This window comes from Chiroxiphia lanceolata, chromosome 4 (assembly GCF_009829145.1).
Source record: "Chiroxiphia lanceolata isolate bChiLan1 chromosome 4, bChiLan1.pri, whole genome shotgun sequence".
Classification (NCBI taxonomy): Eukaryota; Metazoa; Chordata; class Aves; order Passeriformes; family Pipridae; genus Chiroxiphia; species Chiroxiphia lanceolata.
The window spans coordinates 75,631,973-75,656,664 of NC_045640.1; the positions used below are offsets into that span (position 1 = coordinate 75,631,973).

A 24,692-nucleotide genomic window follows, 5' to 3' on the forward strand; every position below is an offset into this window, starting at 1 on the left:
CCCTGGCTCTTGGCTTGGGACAACAGCCAAACCCACCTCTTCGGCAGTCAGGTCTGGGACACTGTTCTGGCTACAACTGAGCTTGGCATCCGCAGTAGGTGACCTGGTTACCTGTGCCCATCCTGCTGAGGGGGTGGATTTTAGATGGCTGGGTGGGGGGGTCAGAGCTAGGTCCTGCCTCCCAGTACTGCACAGCTGAGCTTCTAGAATTCCCCTCAGCGGCTCCTCTGGCAAGGGAGTAGTTCCCTGAGATGAACTCTGAAGGCGGGTGGGGATGGCACCTTCGCTGCTTCCCAGTGAACTGGGAAAAAGTCCTGTCCTGCAGCAGAGCAGGGCTTCTGTAGTCAGGAGGCAGCAGTCCATGATGTGGGATCAAATGGGGGTTTTTCCCACCTGGAAAAAACCGTCATTGATAGCACTGGTTTTGTTCACCCTTCCGTGCAGCCTGAATTGTGACCAATAAAAGTGCTGGAAAGGGAGGTTTGGTCTAAAATGACAGAACACAGAATTCCCAAGTCCTTTACCTTGTGCAGGGGAAAAACCTAAAACCTCCCCTAATTAGAACTGCCACCTTTTTTTTTTTTTTTTTTGCTGGACTATATCAGCTTGATTTGAACTGGAAGGGGGTACATTAAAGGTGTCAACAGGGTTTTGCAGAGGCCAGGTATCTGAGTCCTGGGAGTCTGTCAGAATCCCAGGAAAGGGATGCGAACATGACCTGCATGAGGTGCCGTGTACTGTGAGAGGTCAAAGATAACCTTTTCTTTGCCCTTAAACCCCAGCCCCAGCACCCCCAGGAGTGGGGCTGCACCCATGTGTGGGAGCACTCCTGTGGGATGAGGGCGAGTGAACAGTGTGTAAAATGAACTGCAGGGTGTGAAGTGCAGAGTTGTAGTGTTGCATTAGGGACAATCAGAAGAAGACATATGTAGCACAGTCATTTCCTGCAGGAAAAATCCCAACCAGAATTTATACTGGCCAGCCCAGGCTGTCCTGCAGTGCCTATGGCTCAGGGTGAGCCTGCGTTGGGATTAGGAATTCCCTTGCATTTCCCCTGGGATCAGCCTGACCCAGCTCTCCGGTTGTACCCGGCACATTCATGCCTAATGTGCTGTAGTTCTTGTTTAATCAAAAACCTGAAAGGGAACGTGGAAAAATTCATTTTTATTTCTTACTAACTGCAGCCAAGTAATTTCTGCTATTATCAAAATATATAAAACAAACCCAGCCTTGCTGTATTGAGGATCTTGTTGTTCCCATGAGTCCTGCCTTGCATCGTTGGTGAGAGGATGCCCTCAGGGCTGCCTGGTGGCATTGCTGGGCTTTTTGTACATGACTCCTCAGGGAAAAAAGTATCTCACCCACTTGCTGTCCTTGCTGGTGATGCTCTGGTAGGTGGAGAGATGTGTGGTCTGTTGGCCAGTGGGTTCATACGTGCCCTGGGTAGAACATTGGCTGGTTTGCTCCCAGGCCCGTCTACTTTTGCAAGACACTGTTTCTGTTCTCATGCAGCCTAAAAGTGGTGCCAACAGTGCTACTGAGACATGGTCTGTTCGTAAGGAGATACCAAGCTTTGATAGTGTGCAAGGAACATACTCTGGTAAACCTCCCACTCGCGGTTCTCAGGCATTCTGAGCCCTCCTGCTAAGGAAGTCTCACTTGTGTCATTTAATCAGTGGATTTTAAAGTATAATTAATTATCACCCTTCGCCTCTTGCCCCCCAAATTATTTGTGACGGTTATTCCACACTGCGTAATAAGGAAACTCTCAGGTATTATCTGCTGTGAAATGCCAAGTGCAATGTGCTGTGATACTATGCCAATTAAAAGGGAAAATCCACGTAGAGACCCGAAATCCCATTCTGCTTGGTATCAGCCATTCTGTGAAGAACTGCTCATTCCACAGTTTTGGATGAACATGAATAGACAGAGAGGACAAAAGATGATGAGTGGATTTCTATTTCTGTGGCTATGTTGGTTAAAAATATTTTTTGAGAGGCAGCAGATACATGAGGGAAAAAACCCTCTTCATCTGCATGTTCTGTTACCAATGCAGCTCAGAATGCGAGCGGACGCTCCAGCAGTACCTTGGAATGTGTCGTGTGTACATGGAAAATGGAGGATAAGGAAGAGGGAGCTGAGTGTCTTAACTCGGTATCTGCTGAGCTCTGCGCTTCTGCCTGTAGCACTTCAGCACCGTGGGGAGCAGTGCAGGACCTCACCTGTGTCCTGCCACACCTGCCTAGCGTTGCCTTAGGCTGGACAGCGCACAGAGGTTTAATCAGGGGCTCCAACTAGGCCAAGGGCTTGGTGGTTGGGAGCTGTGGGCTCAAGTGTCCCCAGCCCAGGGCCAGTGGCACCCAAGCTGCAGTTCCACAAGGTACGGCAGTGCCAGGGCGTCCCTGCGGGCACTCAGTGGTTCTGGTTGCGTGGCTGATGCCCCGTACGGCATGAGTCGGTGTCCGACAGGGTCTCCATGGCTGGGGGCAGTCGAGATACCTGGGTGCGGCCGTGGCGGCTTTCCCACCATGCCACACGGGGCCAGGGGCTGGGGGCAGCCTCTGGAGTCTGGTACCGTGGGTGACTGTGTAGCTGGAAAATGAAGGTCTGAGCTGCGCAAACCCAGGAGGTTACAGGGGAGGAGAAGAAGGAAATAATGATTGAAACTCAGATAATAATTTTATTTATAGTCTAATGTGCAGACATGGTTGTTGCTGATGAGGCTACCAGTGACATAAATAAACTCAAGCAGAAGATGTAAGCAAGTGCATATACGTAAAGGCTTCTTTGGGCAGTGCCACGGATTTGGATATGGACCAAGAGAATTATTTCTGTCCCTTGCGATTCCAATGAAGAGCACAAAGGAGATAATTAGCCCAGGATGCTCCGCATTGCTCTTTCCATCTTGCGCACACTCATGCCCACCAAATGTGAAATGTTCGCCTTTTCCCCTCCAACATGATGGTTGTTGAACTTATTTTTAGTGTCATTTGATAAGCCTCCCTGCTCGCAGAGAGACATCCCACTGACCCAGCCACTGGTCATTGTCTATACCAGTTCCCATCAAAGCAGGCGCGCTTTGTCAGGTTTCGACTCGAATATCCATTCTGCCTCTGAAGTACAGTATCGAAAGTGACTGGATCATTTGAGCCTTTTTCTTCAGCTGCTCCCTCCTTCCTCCCCCACAGTGTTTCCGCTCACGCTAACATAATTTGGCATCGTCGACGTGACACGACACTGGTTTTTCTAAAAAATTATAATACATACATTGTCGATGTTTTGTGATGGCCGGCGCTCCCATAAATTTAATTTCCAAATTGATGGAAGGAGGTCTTTCCCACTGCGGAATCGTACCCAGTGCTCGGCACCCCCTTCACCGCCGAGGAACACACATACAGTAATAGGTCATTCAATGTCAAAAGGCATAAAAAAGATGAGCAAAATCTTCACAGGCTGCTGCTTGCTGTTGCCTTTAATTATATTAATTAAACTTTGAAATTCTCATGCAAAGAGAGTTGCTGGCTTGTGACGCTGAAAAGCCCTTGGAGATTTGCGGGGGGAAAAAACCCTGAGATAGCAGCTTAGTGGCTACTGCTTTTTTTAATCTAAAAAAAATACACAAGCCTACGACTGCTAGGTATGTTTATAGATGATGATGTTTTATGCGCTACTGAACTGTGAATGCAGGAAAGGGGAAAAAACCACCAGCCACAGTGTCAAGGTCTTGAAGCATCAGTCCCTCCAACTCAGCTCCAGATCTCTACTTACAGGCTGTCTTCCCGTGGAATAACGCTCTAGTAATTCCTTCCTGTCCCGGGTGCATAATGAGAGAAAGGTGTCTTCAAAAACTAAAGGGCAAAGTCTTGCTCGCCACCGATACCTCGAGGCATCCTGTCTACATTTTGTCATGCGTGTGCACTTTTCAGTGTTAGAGTGACAAGATTTCCAGTCAGAAGGTTCCCGTAAGGCACGACGGAGGAGCTGGCGAGGGTTGGGGATCTGACATGGCTCTGAGGCACTCGGCTCTGCGCCTGCTTAGCCTGGTGGGAATTGTTATCCTGCGCCTGTGGCGAGTAGTCCCTGTGTAAATACCACGTGCCTCCGCCGCAGCTGAGGAACGCTGCGTTTCCGCTACAAGCACATTGCGTCCTGAGAATCTGTAATCCTTAAAAAAACAGCAAATAACAAAAATAGAAAAGCATTCTCATCTTTGGTGTCTGCGCTGTCCTTTGGTGTTGCACGGAGCGAGGCACACGCGGGCAGCACTGCCCGGCAGAGCACCAGCGTGCGGGCGGCACGCAGGAGCCGGAGCAGGGATGCAGGAACCTGCGGAGCTCGGGCTGGATGATGGTCCAAGGGATGCGAGGAAGGGCTCGGTTCTCTCGGCTGGGTAGGACAGTGGCAATGTGGCTGTCTCTCCTCCCGGTATCCGCTTCTCCTCCTCTACTGAGAGGGAACTCGGGTGAAGTTGATACAGCGGCCCTGGGGAAGAGAGAAGCTGTTACTGGCAGAGTAGCACACACAGTGAGGCTGCTGCATGCTAGGAGGAGGCTGTAATTGAAATTCAGATGTTTGAGAAAATAACAAGCCCATGAAAACCTTTTAAGAATTAATGGAAATTATCCAGAGTGAGGCACCACATTTGCCTTACAAATGCAGCTGTAGGCAAATGCGAGGACATGGGCGACACATTTTGACACTCCCATGTCTTCTGTGAGCATAATTCACAAATTCTGGGTAACTGCACTGAGCAAACCCAAACCCATCTGACCGTGGGAAGGGAAGAGCATGGGGGAGGCCAATTCTGCCCCCCGGATGCCCCCCGAGCCAGGTCCTCACACGGTGAGCATGGATAGATGTGACTGTTAGTTAGTGGAGCTGCTGATGATCTGAAACTGCATTTTATTAGCAATAGCCCCAGCTCTGCATCTGTAAACTCTGTCCTTAAGGGCTGTAAATCTCTGTGCACAGAAGGAAAAGGGGTTTCTCATGCCATACCTGAGCAGATACCATTTGCCCATCAAGGGGCCCAGGTGAATCCTGACAGCTTTTGGTGTTGCTGAATGAAACAAATTCACTAGCCTAAGTCATGAGCCCTTTTTATCCATTTGGAGCTTCCTTAAATGCCCAAACTCCCAATGGATCATGGAGCATTGGAGTAGGATGTGCTCCCACACAGCAGGTCCCTGGCACAGCAGCGATCCCTTCCCTTTTGTCATGGGCATGTGTCAAGGATGGTGCCCTGTGACGGTGCTGAGTTTGGAGCAGGCAGCAGTGCTTGTGCTCTGAATCCTTATTTCTGCTCAAAGATGTATGGCTGGGGGAAAATTGCTGCTTTCTTCTGAAACCTGGGAAATTCTGGGCCGGGCTTCATATTCCTTTCATTTATTTAGTTTGATCAACAATTTTACTGGGTAACAAGGAGGGTGACAGCACACAGGTATCTGGCATGACTCCAGCAGGTCTCCACTGGTACACATGGGACATCAAGGGGTTTCCTGATGCTTTCCTAATGGTTGTGTTTCTGTTTAAGGAATATAAAACTGGTGGATGAACAGGGACAGGAATTGTAAGAACTTCTGGCTGCCGCTGTCTGTGTTGTAAATGCAGAAGAGGTGCATGGAGAAAAATCAGGGAATCCTTTAGGTTGGGAAAGTCCTCCAAGGTCACCTAGTTCAGCCATTCCCCCAGCACTGCCAAGGCCACCACTAAACCATGTCCCCAAGAGCCACACCCACATGACTTTTAAAACCCTCCAGGGATGGGGACTCCACCACGGGGGTCTGACCCCCTTTCCATGAATACACTGTTCTAGTATCCAACCTGAACCTCCCCTGGCACAGCGTGAGGCCATTTCCTCTTGTCCTGTAGTTTGTTCCCTGGGAGCCCGACTCCCCCCTGGCCACAACCTCGTGTCAGGGAGTTGTTGATCAACCAGGAGCGCAAAGAGATTCCTTTAAAGGCAAAGGATAATAGGCCTGGCATCTTTATGTGCCTTTCCATGGGCTTCTTCTGATGATTATTGGGTTGGGTTTTTTAAATAAGCATATCAAATGAATTCTGTGGTAGAAGCAAAGTATTTCTGGACCTTAAAGTCCTGAAATGCTGTGAATTCAAGCACTCGTGATGACAGAGCTGATGTCAAAAAGCCACTGACAGCAAGGTGTTCACAGCCAAGGTAATGCCACAACAGCAAAACAAGACTGCAAAACATCAGCAGGAAGCAGGGAATGGGGAATTGCAGTAGTTCTCAGTGATGTAATTAATATTGCAATTTACCCAGCCATGCAATATTTCTACTGTTGTCTGTAGCTTTCTCACTGCTCTTTAAAGACAATTACCAGTGCATGAATTTAGATGAAGTTTGGGCTGGCTTGGAGGGTTTTCCCTGCCAGAACGAGTTCCAGGCAGAGGGAGAGAGAGGAGAGCCTTAAATGAACAATGCCTGTTCTGGTTCCCCACTCATTCCCCATGTCTCTGCCCCCAGCCTCCTTACTCCAGGACTCATGGGGAAGGGAGGAGAGAAAGAAGGAATGTGGTCAGGCAGATCCCTAATTGTGTAAGAGGCAGGGAAAACACCCTGAGCTGGGGAACCTCAAAGCCCTAAGAAATAACAGATCCCCAAACACTATCAGTGTCAGTAACAGGTAATAACAAATACTCAGTCAGTTTGTGGGAATTTCAACCATGTGCATTCTAGATAGACAAACTGAGGCCAGCAGGAGAGAAAAGACTGGTGTTCACTTGTTAGGGATTTATCACTCCAGATCATCATGAACTGCAGGTTTTATTAGAAACACGGGCTAGGTGTGATGTGACCAGCATCACTGTTTTCTGCAAGCTGGTGTGGAGAAAAAACTGCTACTCATGTAAGTCCTTCCTCTAAAGGCATCCAAAACCACCCATGCAGCAGTATCTGTGTCATCATTGAGACCAGCTTTTAGAAACAGAATATTAATTTTTTCTTCTGATTAATCTGATCTTTAGAGACAGAACTATTTATTAAGTGGAAGCACTATTTACCAAACAATAGTTTAATCAGTGTGGTTTTGGCCTTTACAATTAAAACCTGTGTTTTCGTGTAACCAATTCCCATGCTAGTGGGACTGCCATGATCCCCCAGTGTGGTGGTTACTGTTACACTCGTGTCCCTGTGCTCAATTAAACCATCAATCCAACCAATTTGAGTTCAGACGTACCATGCCTTGTAAATCACTGGATCATAAACCTTAACAATACCAACATGTAGTCAGTATGAAATTGCACTAAATTAGTGGTTTAGGACTCGAGTAATTAAAAAATGAGTTATGCAGGCATTCTGTGATCTTTGTAGGGAATATGAGAGCTGTCTCCATGCACCAGATCTAGTAGGAAAAAATCCACCCTTAAAACGCTCACAGATGCACCACAGGTGCTGCAGGGTCAGAATGTGGCAGGTGTTTAACAAAGTAAAAGAGGAAAGAGATCTATGGCTGGCAAGGGGGTTTTACCTAAGAAGGAATTCTTTCATATTACATCAAAGCCATTCCTTAAAACTGTTTTTTTCTGAATCTAAGCTATGGGATGAGCAAGGCAGAGTCCTCGTAGGGCACAGGATCTCAGGGAGTGGGTGCTCACACCCCACCCCAGGTTAGAGCCTCAGCTGGCAATGCCCAAAATGATAGGCACCAAGAGGTGGCTGCAGGAGCAGCTGTGTGTCACTCTCTGATCCTATACAGCTCCGTGGAGCAGTGTTGGAAGCACATGGGGCAGGAGGGATCCCTTTGGGATGGTGTCTGCTCTGAGCCTGGAGCTCAGAGGCAGGCGTGACGAGCGCCTTGGGGTGTCTGTGTGTGTGTGAGCAGCCCTGTGTCACTGTCCCACGATCCCAGTGGGCATGGGGACACGGCACAGGCTCCTCTGGAGCCCAGCCTGCCTCCTGCCCAACCAGGCTGCCCTGCACACCCCTTTAGTATTCCTCAGGAACTCAGCAAGGGCAGGCAAAGCAGGCTGGATCTGGGATGAGATGTGACCATAGCCAGCATCCAGGCTGAGCTGCTCCACCTGGTCTCAGGTGCTTGTCCTTGTGTGTGGATTCCTATAACGTGCTGCGTAGTAGTATCCATGAGAAAAGGTTCCCTTGGGCACTGCTGAGGTGTTCAGCATCCGGCTCAGGACTAAGAACAACTGCTTTTCCCAGAGGACCAGTGGTGTTCTGTCAGAACAGTTGTTGTTACCCCCTGTAATATCTGATGGTCTAAAACCTTGGCTCCTTCCAACCTTGGAGAACTGAGATCCCTCACTGCCCATTGCTGAGACTTGTGTGCTCCTCCCTCTGCCGAGCGTCCCATGGAGAGCATGTGCCCTTTTGGGATTTGGCATTGATCTGGCACATGTGAGCTCTGTGATCAGTGCCCACAGAGCTGTGAGGAAGGAGAGGACTTCGGAATAATGTCCCTTCTGAGACAGGTGTTCAGCAGTGTTGTTTCTGTGGGCCCTCACCCTCCTCCCTGTAGGCCTTGCAGTAAGGACACCTGTGTGCACCTCTTCCTCTCTCCTAATGCAAGGGAACAGGCTGTTCCATCCTGTCCAGACCTCTTCAGAATCCTTACCTCCCAGCACAGAGCTCACTGGGATAACAGATGTGCTCTGGACCTGCACACTTGTGTGCACTGTTGACGATAAAAGGGAATTCTGAAGGAGTAAAGCCAGGAGGGATTCCAGCTGGGCACTGGTGCCAGTGCCTGGCAGCACCAGCCTCAGAGTCCTGTTTCCTTACCAGATAAATCCTGGCACTTGCCTTGGGCGGTGAGAGTGGAACCAGACAGCCTGTGCCGAGGGGCACGACCCTGCTGCCCAACAGGGCCCTCAGTGACCTCCCCACACCATAGGTGGCAGAAGCAGCATTACCTGAAGCCGCTGTCACCTTGCCCATCTCCTGGGCATTAAAATTCCTCTGGCATTAAATCCAAGTGCTCCTTCCCTGGCTCCTCTGCTCAGGATGTATTTCACTGTTACAACGCTCCCTGACCCCATAAATACCCACTGACAGGCTGGAGTGTACAGCTGAAGGGAACTATATATATATTTTTAAAACGAGCTATTCCTGTGTTTACTTTGGAGAGGGGCTGCTAACCCACCCTGTCCTGTGCAGCTCTGAGCAGCCATCAGGGATTTAAGCTGGCATCTCTCTCCCACTTCCTCTTTGTCCCCCAGGATTCAGTAATCTCTCGTCCCAGAGACCTGGGGAGCTCAGAGTATTGTGAGCATTTGGAACTGCCTTTTCACCCTGCTGACACAGCCTAGGTGTGCTGCCACCAGCACATTTACTGGATACCAGGCAAATCCACTGGCAGTTGTCCCCTGTTCCCACCCACAGCAGAAGCCCTCGCTTGGTGCTCACCCCCTGCCCAGTGCTGCCATCCTGCAGCACTGCAGGTGGCACCTGGAGAGCTCCCACTGGGCAACCCTGAGCCACACTGCAGGAGTAGGGATTTAGTGCCTGGACAGCTGCCTTACAGCACTGCATGCTGCTGGAAGGGCTGTTTGTCACACAGTAAATCAGCAATGATCCCTTAGAGGAGTGATCCTGAACTGGTATTACTGCTGCAGATACCAGCATCATTCCTGGGGCTGCCAGAGGAGGCTTTTCCCGAGAATTCCTAAACTGCTGGCTGAAACACCCCTGACAGAGCTGAGGTGAGCTCTGAGCCCCAAGAACACAGCAGGGTGGGCTAAAAGGCCTCCTAAAATAACCACATCATCAAAAGGAACAAAATACAGGTGAGGGGTGCTACTTGGACCCTAATAAGGATTTTTTTTTCCCCTTTAACAATTTTTATCAGCAGCTGAAGTGGAAAGGCATATAATTTGTGTATTTTCCTCATATTTGTGTGATGTAGCCTCCTTAGCGTGTGCGTGTGAACCTCACGATCTTTCCCAGCAATTGGACAGACCTCCAAAGGTCACAGAGCCTGGGGTCCAGGAACTGTGGTTTCACAAGGAACCTCAAAAAAAAGGCTGCTGTGAGGACAAGGTGCCAGCACAGTTACAGGTACCTCACAACCACTTTCCACCCCTTGGGCCTGCTTTAGCTGCAGGCAGTAAAGGGCAGGAAACGGAGGACAGGATTAAGTTGTTTTAAAAGATAGTTCTTGTCTTTCTGCAGCTGATAAACACTGTATTTTGGAGCACGGGCTGAGAAACCAATCCTGCCAGGGACAGGTTCCAAAGAGGTAGCTGAAAGATGTTTCTTTCAGTGCCTGTGATTTAGGTGTGTGTTTGGAGCAAACACTGAGGGGTGCAGGGCAGGCATGTGTGTGAGAAATAGTGCTGTTGGCAGCTGGGGTATCGAACCCAATGCATGGATGGAGCTGCTGCCGGGGGAGTCAGGGGTATTGGCTGGCAGCTGTGAGGAAATGCCCTTAGAGCAAGCTTTCCACACACTAACAGCACTTACTTTGGAACTGGGCATGTGGACGTGTCGGCACAGTTGCTCCAGCACACCACACCTCAGGAGTGCATGTCACCAGTGCTATAGCCCTGTGGGACCTGGGTGCAGGGCTTCTGTGGCACCCCAGGAGATCCACCTGCACTCCTCCTGTGTCCTGGGGCCCAGCACCCGGTGGTGGACCAGGCGGTGACGGCACAGGCTGCGGGCAGCCAGGGAAGGGACAGAACGAGCACTGGGCTGGCGTGGGCATTTGCCGTCCTGCCCTGATGGGTTTGGGGAGTGCAGAGGGAGGGATTTCTTTCCTTTGCCAAGTTTTCTGTGACTGCTTTATTCAGCAGTTCTCCAAATAAACTCCTGCCTTGACCCATAGTGGTTGTGACAGGCTGCCTCTCCTGCGAGCCGGCCTTCCAGGGCTGGGAGGAGAGAGCGTCGAGCTGCTGAGCCGGCCAGTGGGCCTTGGGGGAGGATAAAACTGGCTGCGTTGGTAGCATCTGCTTCAAAAGGAGGTTGTGGCAGATATTTTATTCAGCAGAGCTGGAGGTCTCCTGTCTCTAGAGGGCAGGAGTTTGTTGTTTTCCTCATGCAAGGCAAGCATTGCTTATGCAAAAGGAAAGGATGTGGAAATGGCCTGGAGAGTCCCCGTTTTTCTAGCAGAGATCCTTTGGAGCGGGGGCCCTGCACACTCTCCCTGACCCTTGGCAGTGAGCCTCCCTCATTCCCGGCACATTCCCAGCCTCCCTGGAAGTACCCCCAGCCTGGCAAGGTCTGACCCCTCTTTCCTGAAGGACACGTTCTCATTTCCCTTTGCAGCCTGCCAATGGAGGGCTCTTCTCCTGGAGCTCTCATTACTCCTTGGAAGGCAGACTGAGCCCGTTCAACTGCCAGAGGGAAGGTGCTCTGTGTCCTGGCGCCGTCCCAGTGCACACCTTGCCCAGCGTGGGCACTCACCCGCTCGCTCACGTGGCACCAAAACCAGGACACATCTCCTGCCATCCCAGAGTGACACACAGAGCTGTCCCTGGGACAGCTCCCTCCTCCTGTGGGAAACCAGAGGGGTGGGATTGTGACCCTCACTTCCAGGTGAAGCTCCAAGAGCCCTTCCCTCATTCCTGCACCATATATGCATCGCTGCAGCAGAGGGAGAAGGGACAGGAGAGAGGTTTTCTCTGAGATATGTCTCAGAGAAGACTCTTTGAGCTCTTCCAAAACTTTCTGGGATGAATCCTGCCATGAATGGGGGGATCTCATTTATGTTATGGGGAACTCCAGCCAGACTGACAGCAGACCTGATCTCTAGTGCCAAGAAGTGTCCTTGTGTCAGCATCCTAAATGACACCTTGAGTCCTCTATGTCTTTTTTAGGGAGAAAAAAAAATGCATAATCTGCTACTATAGATGCATCACACTTCAAGCCCTGTAGAGTCAGAAAAAGAGCCCAATTTTAAGCCCATTAAAACCAGAAACCATCCAAACCTGGTGCTTTGGTGCTTTTTTCATCTAAAAAGGCAAAAAATATCAGAAATACACAGTTACTAGGGATAGCAACCTCTAAAGCACAAGTCAAACATCCTATTGTTCATTCCTCCCTTCTGTGCACCTACCATGAGAATAATGGAATTAAACCCTCTCTGAAATCAGGGGTAGCAACATATAAACCAGAACTGACAAGAGGAACCGTTCTCCTCAAACTTCTATCATGACCCCAACTCAAGCCTCTCCTAAAATCCCCTTCCTTTAGGAATACTTCCCAATGTCCTTTTCCTGATGTACCTCTCTAAACTCAGCCTTTCTGAAGAGACATCATCCTCTTCAGATGGCTCAGAGATTTAAGACCCACGTGCTCTACAGCATCAAGTCTGTAAATCATTCAGGGTCACGTTCTGAGCCCGTAACAGAGGAATGACACGGCCAAATCCTGGGCTGTGGATCATACGGCATCTGACTGGCTTATGGCAATGGCTTGTAAGAAGAGAGGGCACCCCCGTTCTGTGGCATTCGGGACGCTATGGAAATTATTTTAAAATAAGTGTCACGCAATTATTACTGACAAAAAATCCACTTTGTAAGTTCTGCAGAAAAATGTGAATCTGTGTGAAGCACTAAGGCAGGGTTTTAAGTTTTAATGGGTCTCTTAGGAGAAAGACTAGCAAGGCTACGGCATGGTGGGAAGGTGCAGCTCTCTGGGGTTGTGCCCACTTGGCTGGAGCTGGAGCTGGCTCTGGCTCTGCAGACGGTAGGAGAGCCCAGCAGGACCCCTGCTTTGCACACACACTGCACGTGGCAGCCCTCTAGATGCCACTGTGACCCAGCTGTGTCCGGTGGCCAGGGTAATTCAGCACTGGTGACACATAGCGTGGGCCCAGGAAGGACGTGGGTGCCAGGGTGTTCCCCACCCCTCAGCCATGTCGGCTCCCCTGGCACTCACCTTCCCCTGGAAGGAGAGTAAACTCTCCTTCCTGCACACAGACCCCTCAGCACATTGTTAGACTGTGTGTGGAATGCCAAGGGATTAGTAATCCAAACTTTCCAGATATTTGGACATCCCACCCCCCAGTAGTAGTCCCTGATTTCCTACTACCAGGGCATTTGCTACAATTCCCCTGCTGGTACCACGGTCACTAACAGTTACCAGCTGTTAATTTTTAGGCTCTGCTTCTGCTCTCATGTGCCTTGTGGAAAATTGGGAGTAATTCCGGTCAGCTGTGTAAGGCTCACGGTACTGAGATCTGTATGGTGACAGTGTGGTGTCCATCAGGGGCTCCTTCTGGGCCCCCCAGCAGCTGGCCTGTCACACACTGTGCTGGCAGCCTCCAGATGTGTGCACTGGGGTGCCCTCCATTCCTGCCTTGGGCTCACTGGAAGTCAGTGTTACCAGTGTGCCTGTGGGAATGCTCCTGTTCTCTGGCAGGCGGGAGAGGTGTCCCATGGGGGACACAGTCACACTGCGTTTACTCCCTTCCCTGTGCATTTTTCCTAAGTGTCCATTGCCAGCTACTACTAAAAACGCGTGTTTGTTGGGATGTTAGTGTGCTCTGGACAGGGTGTTTATGGGGTTTGCTCCATCGCTTCTAGACACTGTCCAGATCCTTTGACTGCCAACCCCTCTGTGCTGCCCATATTTCTCTTTAGGACCTCTCCCCTAAAACCCAGGAGTGGGTACATGCTCCTCAGTTTGTCCTTGTTTTCAGTTCCCACCTTTCCCCTTCTCCCTTCTTTCCTTTGCTCAGTATAATTTATATAACGAGTGGGGGGTTTGGAGAGGCTTTGTTACACACATGCCCAGAGATCGTGCCATTACGTGCATTTTCTAAGTTAATAAATAAATCTGCTCATTTGTTGTAGGATTCTGTTGTTGATTTGGGAATAGTGAGCTCCTGCAAATCTCAGCTTTCACCTTGCCAACCCTCGTATCCCTGTAAGTGCACTGCAGTTCCTTGGAACCTGTTGGGGGTTGGTGTTGGCATCCCTTTGCTAGATCACATTTATGCATTAGTGCCATCTGTGCCTCCTGCACCTTCTGTGAGCCAGCCCGGCCAAGTGACTGGCAGCTATCTAGGACTGCACACAAAAGGAGAGGGAACAGAAAAAGGGGAAAGGAGGCAGAGTCAGTAAGGATGGCACCTGGAGCTGCCTGTGTGCTGCTGGCACTGATGGCACAGGGGAGCACCAACCTGCACTGGGGTCCCTCCCTGCTGCTGCTGCTGAGGAGACCTGCCGAGTCCTTTCTGGAACTTTCTCTCTAAATAAGAGAGAAATAAATACCTGTTGTGGCATTCAAATCAGCACTCCCCATCCTTGTGTTCTGGAGGAGAGACAAACTGCCAGGACTCGAGAGAAGCATTGGCTGCAGTCTGGGAACAGTTTGGGGTCAGCGCTGGGCTTTGCACTGTCCCGTGATTCCACTATGGCCGGGCGGGGCCCGAGCAGTGCCATGGGCTGTCAGAGAGCACTGAGGGTCTGTGAGCACTGGAGGCAGGAGGGATGCAGGGTGGCCGTGCTGGGTTACCCATTTGCCTTCTATTTGAGTAAAACCTGCTGGAAAACCTTGGGTGTGACACAGCCTCTCCGGGATTCTCCCCGTCACTAAAGGGAGAGGGGCGCGTTTGCGGCCGTTCCTGCGCCAAGAACCGAACTGCTCTGAGGTCCCAGTGGGGTCTGAGGATGTAAGAGATTGTGAACTAAAAGCTCACTTTACTGTATTTGTGGTTTAAGACCAGTTCCCTTGAACCCAAGAAAAAGGTTTGTGTGTACTCTCAGCTGACAGTTTGGATCGACGTGTCCTACGCAGGCAGGTACAAAATACAAGAGCAGACAAAAATACAAATGGAAGAGTTCTTACACTGAACAGAACTGTCTGCTAAGAATTTAGAAGTGAACTATCTGACTTAAAAATTAATTAAATCGGTGCAGTGTCAGTCTGTCAAGAAAAATAATGTGCCTTACCCAACCTAACCTACATCAGGGAAGGAGCACAGGAGCTCCTGGCAGAGGGGCTGAGCAGTGCCCTGAGCTGAGCACCCTTGGTGCTCAAACACGTCCCTCTCAAAGGAGGACTCACCTGTGTGTGTGTGCCTGGACACTGCCCAGACTGAGCAAACTCTCCTACTCACAATTAGGTTTATAAATATTTATATATAATAAGGGGGGGGGGGTGTTTGTTTCATTCTGAATGACCACTTTCACACTGTAGAGTCTTTTCCACTAAGAATATGATACTTGGAATTCAAGATTTGCTTTTTCTTTCTTTCCATATGTTCTGTGTTAAACATATGCTATACTTTATATTTAAAAACTAGCAGCAGACTGAAAAAAAAATTGCCCACACCACAAAAATATGTTTTCTTCATTATCCAAAGCTTCTGGGTTTCTGTAGATTTTTACCAGGCGGGGAGCAGCACACTTGAGGGCAATCTCAGAACGGGGAATAAATGAGAGGAGCTATGGAGAGAGGGAACATCTGGTTCTTGTTTAGGGCATGGATAAAGCTGGCCAAGGCTGCACATGGCCTGGTAGAGGTGGTAATGGAAGTTGTGAGCTTTGGAATTAAGGAAGCCCGTGCACTTAATTTAGGAATTGGTCTTGAATACTTGGGTAATACTTTAAGTGGCCCCTCCTGAAAAGCTGCACTGATGCAAGTGGAAAAGGAGCAGCATGTGGCATGTTTAGGTCCCTCCCCTCGCAGCTGGGGTTACATGGGGTTTGCTCCTCACTGTGGAAGCATGGAAGGCTTGGCTGGGGTGGGCACACACTCGGGCATGGCACTGCCAGGGGTGCATTGCCCTGCCAGGGGGGCATTGCCCTGCCAGGGGGGCATTGACCTGCCAGGGGGGCACTGCCCAGCAGGGGCCTGCCATGGCAGGACAGGGATCCATCCTGCAATGCTGAAACGTGAAGGAACATGCTTCCCACTATTTCATATCTGCCTGGGCTGGGGGACAGCGCTACCAGGAGCAGTGTGCTCAAGGGCATTCCCAGAGCCTGGAGCAGGGTCGAGGCTGCTCCCAGAATCCCTGCCTGCACTGGGCCAGAGCTGTCCTTCCCCAAAGGAGCTTTACCCCCTCACCTGGTGAGCTGAGCTCTGCTAGAGAGCCCCGGCCCAGCTGGCCAGGTGTGTGGGCACAGCAGACCCCACACACTGCCACTGGGAGCCTCACTCCAGGCTGGCTCCTGCCTCCTGCCTGAGGAGACGCTTGGCAACGTGAGCAGGAGGAGGGGACAAGAGATCTAAGGGATTTGAAAGAGATCAGAATTATCCCACCTAGTGTGTTCCAAGCTTGAGGCAGGAGGTACAGATTAGTTTGACTGGTCAGAGGAAAGGAACAGCCCCCACACAGATCCCTGTGTGAGAGCACGGAAATGGCACGGAATGGTTACATGGAGGTGAGGTGTGAGAATGCAGTGCTAAATGGTGACTTTGGGAAAGGCGGCGGGGTTTGTCACTGCTATATAAAACCGAATTTCGGGGCGGTTGCCATGGCGACGCCATGTTTGTTGTACACAGAACTGAGCCATGCGCTGCCCGGGGACCTGCTCCCCCGGGTTTGGGGCTTTTCCATGAGTGCTGGATTCACTGTCTGGGACGGGGGAGGCGATGCCCCGGCATCCTCATGCTAGGTGTGGATGTTTTAAACTTTATGAAATCACGGGTAATTCAGACCTTGTCTCCGGAATTACCTGGTAAATGACCACAGCAACATTCAGGAGTAAAAAGCAATGAGGTGTGCACAATTATCTTCCAAAGCTGCAGCCACACGGACTGAACCTGAATTTAATTATAACGTGGGTAGAACGGTGCCTTTCCTAAATCCTCTCACTGATGGAGATGTCAGCTCCTTGGAGTTGAAACCAAAACAGAACTAAAGCCTGCACTGGTGAATTAGAAACTTCTAAACAAAAATTCTCTGGCAAAAATGAATCATAGGTGCAATTATTGTAATTAGTTGCATATTTCAAATTATATTTTCAAACAGGTGTAGTTAAATGAGTAAAAATAGCTTTGTGAACTGTCCTCAAATGGCTACATGCATTTAACTGCAGTTAGTGAAGGGCTGATTGAAGCTAAATGATTTCTAAAATTTTTAAATGACCCAGGCATGTTGTAAGGGGCCTTGTACCAGCTGTAATAGAATTTAATCCAGCTGGTCTGTCCTTTGCCTGTGCAAGGCCTTGCTGATATAAATGGCCCTTTTAAGCCCCACTTTGCTTGTGTAAAACACCTTTGCACGAACCAAGGGAAGTTTCAGAGTCTGTGAAGTACATCTGGCAAACAAGTACACAAATTCAAGCCCTTTTTTCCTGGGGCTCAGTTCACACAGGGAGGTGCACAGAATCCTGCCAGTATCATGTAACACTCCATTAGAATGTGTGATATGTAAAGATACTGGGAAATACAGTGAGGAGATATACTTGCAGAATCTAGCCAAACAATCAGAAAAAAATTTAAAAATCCAAGAAACCAAAAGCCAGCAGGAGCAGCTGGAATGTGATCAGCCTCTGCACTGACTCCAGTCTGAGCAAAGTCTTTCTAAAGTAAAGGCTGCCCCTGCAATGCTCCAGCCCCACTACCACAGCATTATAAATTAATGCCAAAGATGCCAAAAGGCCCCTTAAGTAGAAAATGTCAACATGTAAACATTGAGCGGGAGATTCACAGAAGCACAAAGAGTCCCCAGGTCCCCCTGAAACGCTTCCCAACCCCTGAAGCCCTTGGAAAGCCTCAGCCCGCCAGCCCTGCCGTAGCAGCTTTCCCAGTGGAAGTGCATTCCCCTGCTGACCAGGGAAACTGGCAGGGATGGCCATTCCCCTGCCACGGGTGCCATGGAACAGCAGGTGAAAGGCAAGCTTCCACCCTGCAGAGGAGCCATGAGCTCAGCCAGGGTCTCCCCACAGAGAGCCAGCTTGCACTTCTGCAGAGCTGCGGCCTGTGGACAGGCTGGCTGAGGCAAAAGGAATGGGTAACGTGGAAATAAGAGCAAACAAAAATCCCTCCACTGCTAAAAGGAGGGATTTACACTTTGCTGATGGCAGCACACGGTATTTTAGGAGAGCTTAGTACAACCCTCCAATTTGTTCAGGGCAAAGCCTGTAATCTGTGTAAGGTTTGCTGTGAGTGGAACATGAGCAGGATGGAGCAGCAGTGCTTCTCCATGGAGTGTTCAAAGGTCTGTGGATGTGGCACTTGGGAACATGGGTGGCCCTGGCAGTGCCAGCTAGCTCAACGGTCTTAGAGGTTTTCCAACCTGACTGCATCAAAAACTCACTTCTGCAATGTGTCATCTCCTGGTGTCTTCAACAGAAGTAAGGACTGTAGAAGCCCATTGTGGAATGACACCAGGAAACAAGGAAAGTACTTCTGTGAACAGCTGAGGTTCCTGTGCCACAGCACTGTCCTCCCTGTGTCACCTGTCCTCCCCTGTGGTATCTCTTTGGGAGGACATTCTCACCACGGCTTCGCTACTACAAGTACAGAGCAGAATAAAGGGTTTCTGCTCTTTATCTTTTTCTTTCTCCTTCCCCCAGACAAGTGATTTGGCTGTACCTAATTAAAACGAAGAAAAAAGTGGCATAAGCTTAATTAAGATTTTAATTCAGTTAGAGCCTATAGGAATAAATCACTGCAGACTTGGTAGTGACAATCAGAAAATACAGTACCTGGCTCCTCCTCTGTCATAGGGATGGTAACAAATGATGGGGAATCCTGAGGAGGAGACAGGAATGCAAGAGCTTAAAGGTGCAGGTGCATCTCTAACCCAGGGAACCCTGTGTTTGCACCTACACAGTCTGGATCAAAGTGCAGCCAAACTGGCTTTCCCAAATACATTTTCTGACTGGTGCCCATGAGAACCAGAAGAACTGTTGGATTTTTTGGTGGGATTTTGGGACATGGACCCGTTCTTTGGAAATGTAGGCAAGAAATTGGGAAAAATGTGAAACATTGGATTTTCCTAAGCAAAATAATGTCTTTTCTTAGCATTTAGTACTGATGGTGAGCACAAGAATGAAATGCAGACTCCTCTCAGATGATGGCCTGATCATGGAAGGCAGGGTGAAAATGGATGGAAATGAGGCCCAGGCAACCTCTCCTCCTAAATCCATGCAGAAATCCTGGGTTTATTGTGTTCACAGAATAGACCTAATTAAGATCCCCTGAGTAGACAAAGTTCCTTTAAGTAGCACCTCAGCTTGTACAAATTAATTACATGCATTTTTAAACTAAAAAACTGCAGTAATTTTAGTAGTTCTATGATATTACAGTGTTTAGAAAAAAGGGGGAAGGGGGGGAGAATGTACCTTCACTCCTTGGCTAGTAAGTTCTCTGCAACAAGTATTATTCAGACTTCTAGCATAAGTTTTCAATTCCAAGTGAGGAATTCCTTCAACTTCCTTCAGAGGAATCACCATAGCATTAAAAAGAAGGACTGCTTTAGGTTAAGGGCTACTTCTTGCTTATTCAGGGTGCTTAATAAATTAAGCAAGACTAACTACTGTACTGCTGTCATTAAAAACAACTGTATTACCTGAGCATTAAACAAAATGCAGTAGGAGAAAAAAGTTCTGATTTTCACAATACTGTATTTCAAGGATTATAAGGGAGGGGAATACAAATATGTGTGTGGTGCGTATATGTGTGTATCTATGTATATATATGTATATTCCTAAACACAGGCAAAATGATTCTCACACTCCCCCATCTGGCTCAACATCTGCTCCCCACCAAAGGGCAAAGTTAAAGTACTTGGGTCAGGGAACTAAAGGGCAGGTTTGGACTTGGGAGAATCCCATGAAAGGCAGGCAATGGGCAGCCTGGGAAGGCAGTGCACAGGACTGCTGGCACAAGACATTGGCAGTTTAAATGCAATAGCTGTTCAGCTCTTGAATGCTTTAAGCACATCCCCCGGTGCTGGCAGGATGTCCCGTGTCTCCCTCCGACTCTGCCCTGGAGTGACCCTGTGGCTGACAGGGACAGGGATGGGGACAGGGACCTGCTGGGACCCATCTCCGAGCACTCTGCATGTTCAGGGCCCTTGTCCTCTCCCTAAAAGCAAGCGTGGGTTTGTGTCTGCACAGAAATGGACACACACTCAGCCTTAACTATCCAGCTTTTTCCTCTCTGAACTGATTCAGTCATTCAGCGAGCGCGTCACTTGGCAGTTCCAGTGGTCCTGCTGTCCCTTACGTTGGCTGTGTGCCTTTGGCCCCAGAGCCCCTCCCAGGTGCTCCCTGTCCCCAGCAAGGTTACATACCAGTGCTTGCCCACTTGTTACTCTTGGCAACAGGCAGACAGACTGTGTTCAGCCTTCCCAGCTTCTAAAACTGTGCCTTAGGTGAGGCAGAGAGTGGCTCTGCCATCCTGCCCACACCTGGAGACGTGGCAGTAAGAGCTGTGCAAACGCTGTGCCAGTGCGGGAGGGCCCAAGCACTTACTGAGAGGTGTGATGGTTTGAATAAGTCCTGACAAGGCTGAGAACAATGGAAATGGGTTGTAGGATGCTGAACAGGCACAAGACAAATGTTATTCAGTTTTCCTGACTGGGAATTGGGCTCTTCACTTGGCTGTCCTCAGCTCAGGTTTTAAAGTGCAGGTTGAAAACTCTTGGTAGAGGTAAACAGAAACAAAGCCAGTGATGGCCCCTCACCTGTGCAGGATAAATGGGAAAGGCTAAAGCTGTGTCCCCACTCCCCAGCCTCAGCCCACAGGTCACACACTATTACTCACATGTGGTCCCTGCCTGTGGGAATCGTGTCACACCAAGCAGTGGCCAGAGAGTCCAGCCCCATCTGGATCATGGCATTGACAACACTCCCAGATCAGACATTTTCATACAGAAAATGCTGTCTCTGTAACAGTGACAATGTTATTTTAAACTGCATTTTCCTTTGGAATCGGCCTTGCTGCAGTTACAGTCACACAGTCACGCTGTCAGCTGAATTGCGGATCCCACTTTGGCTGGGTGTTCCCCTCTTTGCCTTGCAGAAAGAAGCCACAGCGGAAAGGGAAGGGAGTAACACATCTGTGCTGAGGCCTGTCTCCTCTCATTCCGAGCTGGATGAGGGTCCCACACCCATGCTCTGTGCTCTCCCCTCCGTCACTGTCACTCCCCTGGGCAGGAGAAGCAGCCCAAGCACAGGCTGTGCCCAGGCAGACCGTGGCTGACTCCTGAACACCTTGAACACCTTCCCCCCTCACAGGGCACTTCCCAGAGGTGCCATTCCGGCGCCTTGCTGGGCCGGGACAGGCCCCAGGCAGCTCCCAAGGCCGTGTGGCCATTGTAGCTAAGTGTGCAATTGCATTTTCAACATAATTAGGTGCCTAATTGTGCGCCTGGGCCTGGCTGCTGTATTTGCACGTGTACCTAATGATGATTTATCGAGGAGCTCTCTGGCCACAACGCCTCGCTCTCCAGCCTGGCAGAGGTGTCCATAGAGTGAGAAGTGAGCCTGGGTGCTGGCTTTTCCCTAGCTTTTATTTTAAACCCAACTCCTTTTCAGATTGGAGTTTTTAAACCATTGAAGCTGCCTGAGCAATGCAAGAACTCCAACCAGCAGTGTCACAGGGAGACAAGTGCAGTGCTGCAGTAACAGCTGGGAAAAAGGAGAAATTCCAGGGGAAAGGCCGGGCCCAGGTTAATAAATGGAATTGCCGTGCCAGGCCTCCTAACAGTGCTGATGTTAGACTTCTCTGGTGGTGTGAATGGGAGGCAGTAAGAACCTGCACCAGCCATCACCAAGGTCAAAAGGGATCCTCTTTCAAGACAGATAAATTCTTGGTGTCCTCTCTCAGGATTATCCAGATCCTTTTAGCTCAGAACTGGCTGAATTCTGACACTGGAGTTCTCAGGGCCAGCTCAGCTGCGTGGCCACGCAGTCGGATGCTCAATAGACACAGCACTGTGAAAATGTCTGTTATTTCCCTTCAGTGAAACACTTTTTAACTACAGCATCCAATCACTCTTTACGGCGTATGATGTCAAAAACACTTACTGCACAAGCGGAGATCTGTGTTTCTTTTGCCACAGACAATAAATCTTTAGTGTCTCCTCTTGCCACGCATCACTCCACTTGCTCTCAGGAGGCACCATACGTCTCTCTTTCCCTCTGCCTCTTCTAGCAAGGTCACTTTCCAGTGATGAAACAACTTTTCCAGAAGGTATAGCGTTCAATAATTAATACCTACAGATAATAGCTTCCCAGAGCAGTGCTTTAAAGCTCTAATGCTCATCACAGACTTTCAGCAGGAAGAACCCTTAAAATAGACCTGCATAGCTCGTCTGAAAATATCAGTCTCAGGAACTGCGGGTGCATATGGCTGAACTTACACAGGTACCGACAGACCTGAGCCCTGTGCCTAAGGAAGCCCAGCCCTTCCTCCCTCACCAGCCAGTGTCACTGCATCGCAAGTGTGAGCAGGTCAGGTCACCCTCACACGTGTGTGGTGTCATCTCCTGTTCCTTCCGCCCCTGCACACGTGGGTTCTGCAGGAACAGGGTCCCCAGCATGAGGGTGCTCAGGAAGGTGCCTGACTGCAGGCTCTGAGGGCACTCAGGCCGAGAGCCACAGGTGGGGGACAGGCCCTGGTTCAGAAGTGGCAGTGACCCAGAGCATGGTCCCTCCTACCAACCATTCCATTACCACCAAAGTGGCCTTTCAGGCCACCTCCAGTGACAGCAGCATTTGACAGAAGCACAGAAAATACTGTACCTGAGCATGCACTGGAAACATCAGGTTATCAGTAATTTCAGTGTTTCTCCTGGCTCATGGATGGTGCCACCATCTTGTCTCCAAGGAGGCCTGGAGGCATGTGGCTTAGCCCTAAGGCAGTAGGTGAAGCAGTCACTAATAAAACTATTATTCAGAGCCATCTCAGGAACAACACCCTCCATGCCATGAGTTTTTAACTTAAGAAGTGCATGCCATATATAAATACAGGTGGGTTTGTGTGGGTCATTCTGGGCTGGTGTTAAGATCTGACATAGCTTGAGTTTTGTCTGTGTGTGGAGGTGAAATCTCTGCGCCTGAAGCTCCGGGACAAATGAGAATGTACTCATGGGAGCAAAACTGTTTTGTGTTGCATTTCTTTTGTACCAAATGCCCTTGTCTCTGATATTAGAGTCTAACTCTACAGTTTTCATGCCATAAAAATGGAGTATGAACCCCTGGATCGATGGCTCTCTGTTCCCAGCTGGTGTTCAGGGCTCACCAGGGGCATCTCTCTCCTTTGTTTCATTACTTGGGGTTCACAGTGTCTCTGTCCATGTGCCTCAGTCCCCCCGTCCCTCAGGAGAGCCTCACTGCTCTGCCAAGAGGACATGCTGCATTTAGGGATGTTTGGCTGTGGCCCAGTGGGAAGGCATGTCCTCCCTGCTGCTGGAGGGATACAGGACACTGATTTTTCTCCTGACATCTTTGAGCCGAAGCCTAATATTACTTTTCTTTCCCTAAGCAGAGCATTTATGGCTTTATAAATCAGGAAGGACTGACATCAAACACACCCTGAGCGTGCCTCAAAGCATTCACAGAGTGCCATCTGGGCATGTGGCTCACTTGGAAGGAAAGGGCTTTAATTACAATCAGCATAGGAAATACAAATTTATGGAAAGAGGAAGAGTTCCTTCAGTTTACCTTCTTTTGGACTATTGAAATATATTAAAAATCAATTTCAGGAAGACCTTAACACTTGTGACCGAAACCAGTCACAACCTTTAAAAATCCCAACACAGGATTTCCCTTCCAGTGTGCACCACAGCTGTAATATTTGTCCAGCACTGCAAAATGGGCTTTCTTTTGGTAAAACAGGTTATACTTGGCAGGAATTTAACATCACCTGGTATAAAGTGCTGTTCCAAGCTCCATGGCTCTGTGCTGGTTATGGATTTGGCTCTGACCGGGAGCAGTGTGGAGCAGATACACTTGGGCCTGCTCCCCCCAGGGTCAGGTCTGCAGAGACCAGCCCAGGACTTTATGGGGAAAGTTGGATGGGAAGGCATATCATGAATCTAGAGGGGGGAAAAGGGAGGATAAACCACATTTCAGCTTGGTAGGTTTTGCTGCTTTTAAATGCCTGTACAGCAAAAAGCAGCTGCCAGGAGCAGAAAGGAAAAATGTGTGGCTTCTCCTTTCTTTCAAGGAAAAATGTGAGGCTGTTGTAGTCTGCTCACCAAAATGGAAGGGATGCAGATCCCCAAGAGCAGGCCCTTGGGCTCTGCTCAAAATGTTCAGCCCTAAATAATCAACTTTCTTCTGGATCATACTTGCTTCCTAAAGGTACCTACCTGTCCATCATTTTACAGCCATTCCAGATTTTAGCAGGTTTTATGTTCAACTGTAATGTAAAATAAAATATCATCCATCTCCTTGGGCACAGAAAGATACAAAACATGCTATGAGCTCCTGTGTGCTTTGCACCTGCACTGAACCTCTGCTCAGACAGTCATAGTTTGCATCCAGCAAGGAAACTCATATTTCACACCAGTAAAGAATTTCTTGTTTCAGGGGAAAAATGTGATAATGAGCTCCAAGAAAATCTAATTCTTTTTCACTGATTCAAACTGATTTAAGTTGCAGGGTTTGGCTTGCTGGACTAAGCAACAAAACCAGAACAAGACCATGGGAGAGAAGTGCAGACAGAAATGTGTATGAGAAATAACCATGATCTAAGAAAGAGCAATCCTGAGCCTCAGAGCACCTGCAGTGCCATGGTGGGGAAGTGCTGTCCGAGGAGGGCTGTGTCACCCATCCAGAGGCTTGTGTTCCCATCCCAAGGG

At 49.3% G+C, this 24,692-nt stretch overlaps 1 protein-coding gene and 1 long non-coding RNA gene across 6 annotated transcripts in view; both read right to left on the minus strand.

The window, feature by feature from the left end:
- Window positions 1–2,660: 2,660 nt before the first annotated feature.
- Window positions 2,661–24,692, minus strand: part of ANTXR2 (ANTXR cell adhesion molecule 2) — an 82,014-nt gene continuing 59,982 nt past the window's right edge. For 2 of the 5 annotated variants that reach the window (XM_032685581.1, XM_032685586.1), the window contains exon 17: window positions 18,335–18,469. In XM_032685581.1, coding sequence (XP_032541472.1) covers window positions 18,371–18,469 — 99 coding nt within the window. In that variant the 3' untranslated portion in view covers window positions 18,335–18,370. Of the gene's footprint in view, window positions 4,483–6,850; window positions 6,917–18,331; window positions 18,470–24,692 lie in introns of those variants that run through there. The other 3 variants (XM_032685583.1, XM_032685582.1, XM_032685585.1) reach the window with 3 other exon arrangements.
- On the minus strand, window positions 13,034–16,460 carry LOC116785743. Its single transcript, XR_004356695.1, has 3 exons — window positions 16,190–16,460; window positions 14,103–14,170; window positions 13,034–13,989 (listed from the first exon to the last, which is right to left on the minus strand). It is a non-coding gene; the product is annotated as an uncharacterized LOC116785743 (long non-coding RNA).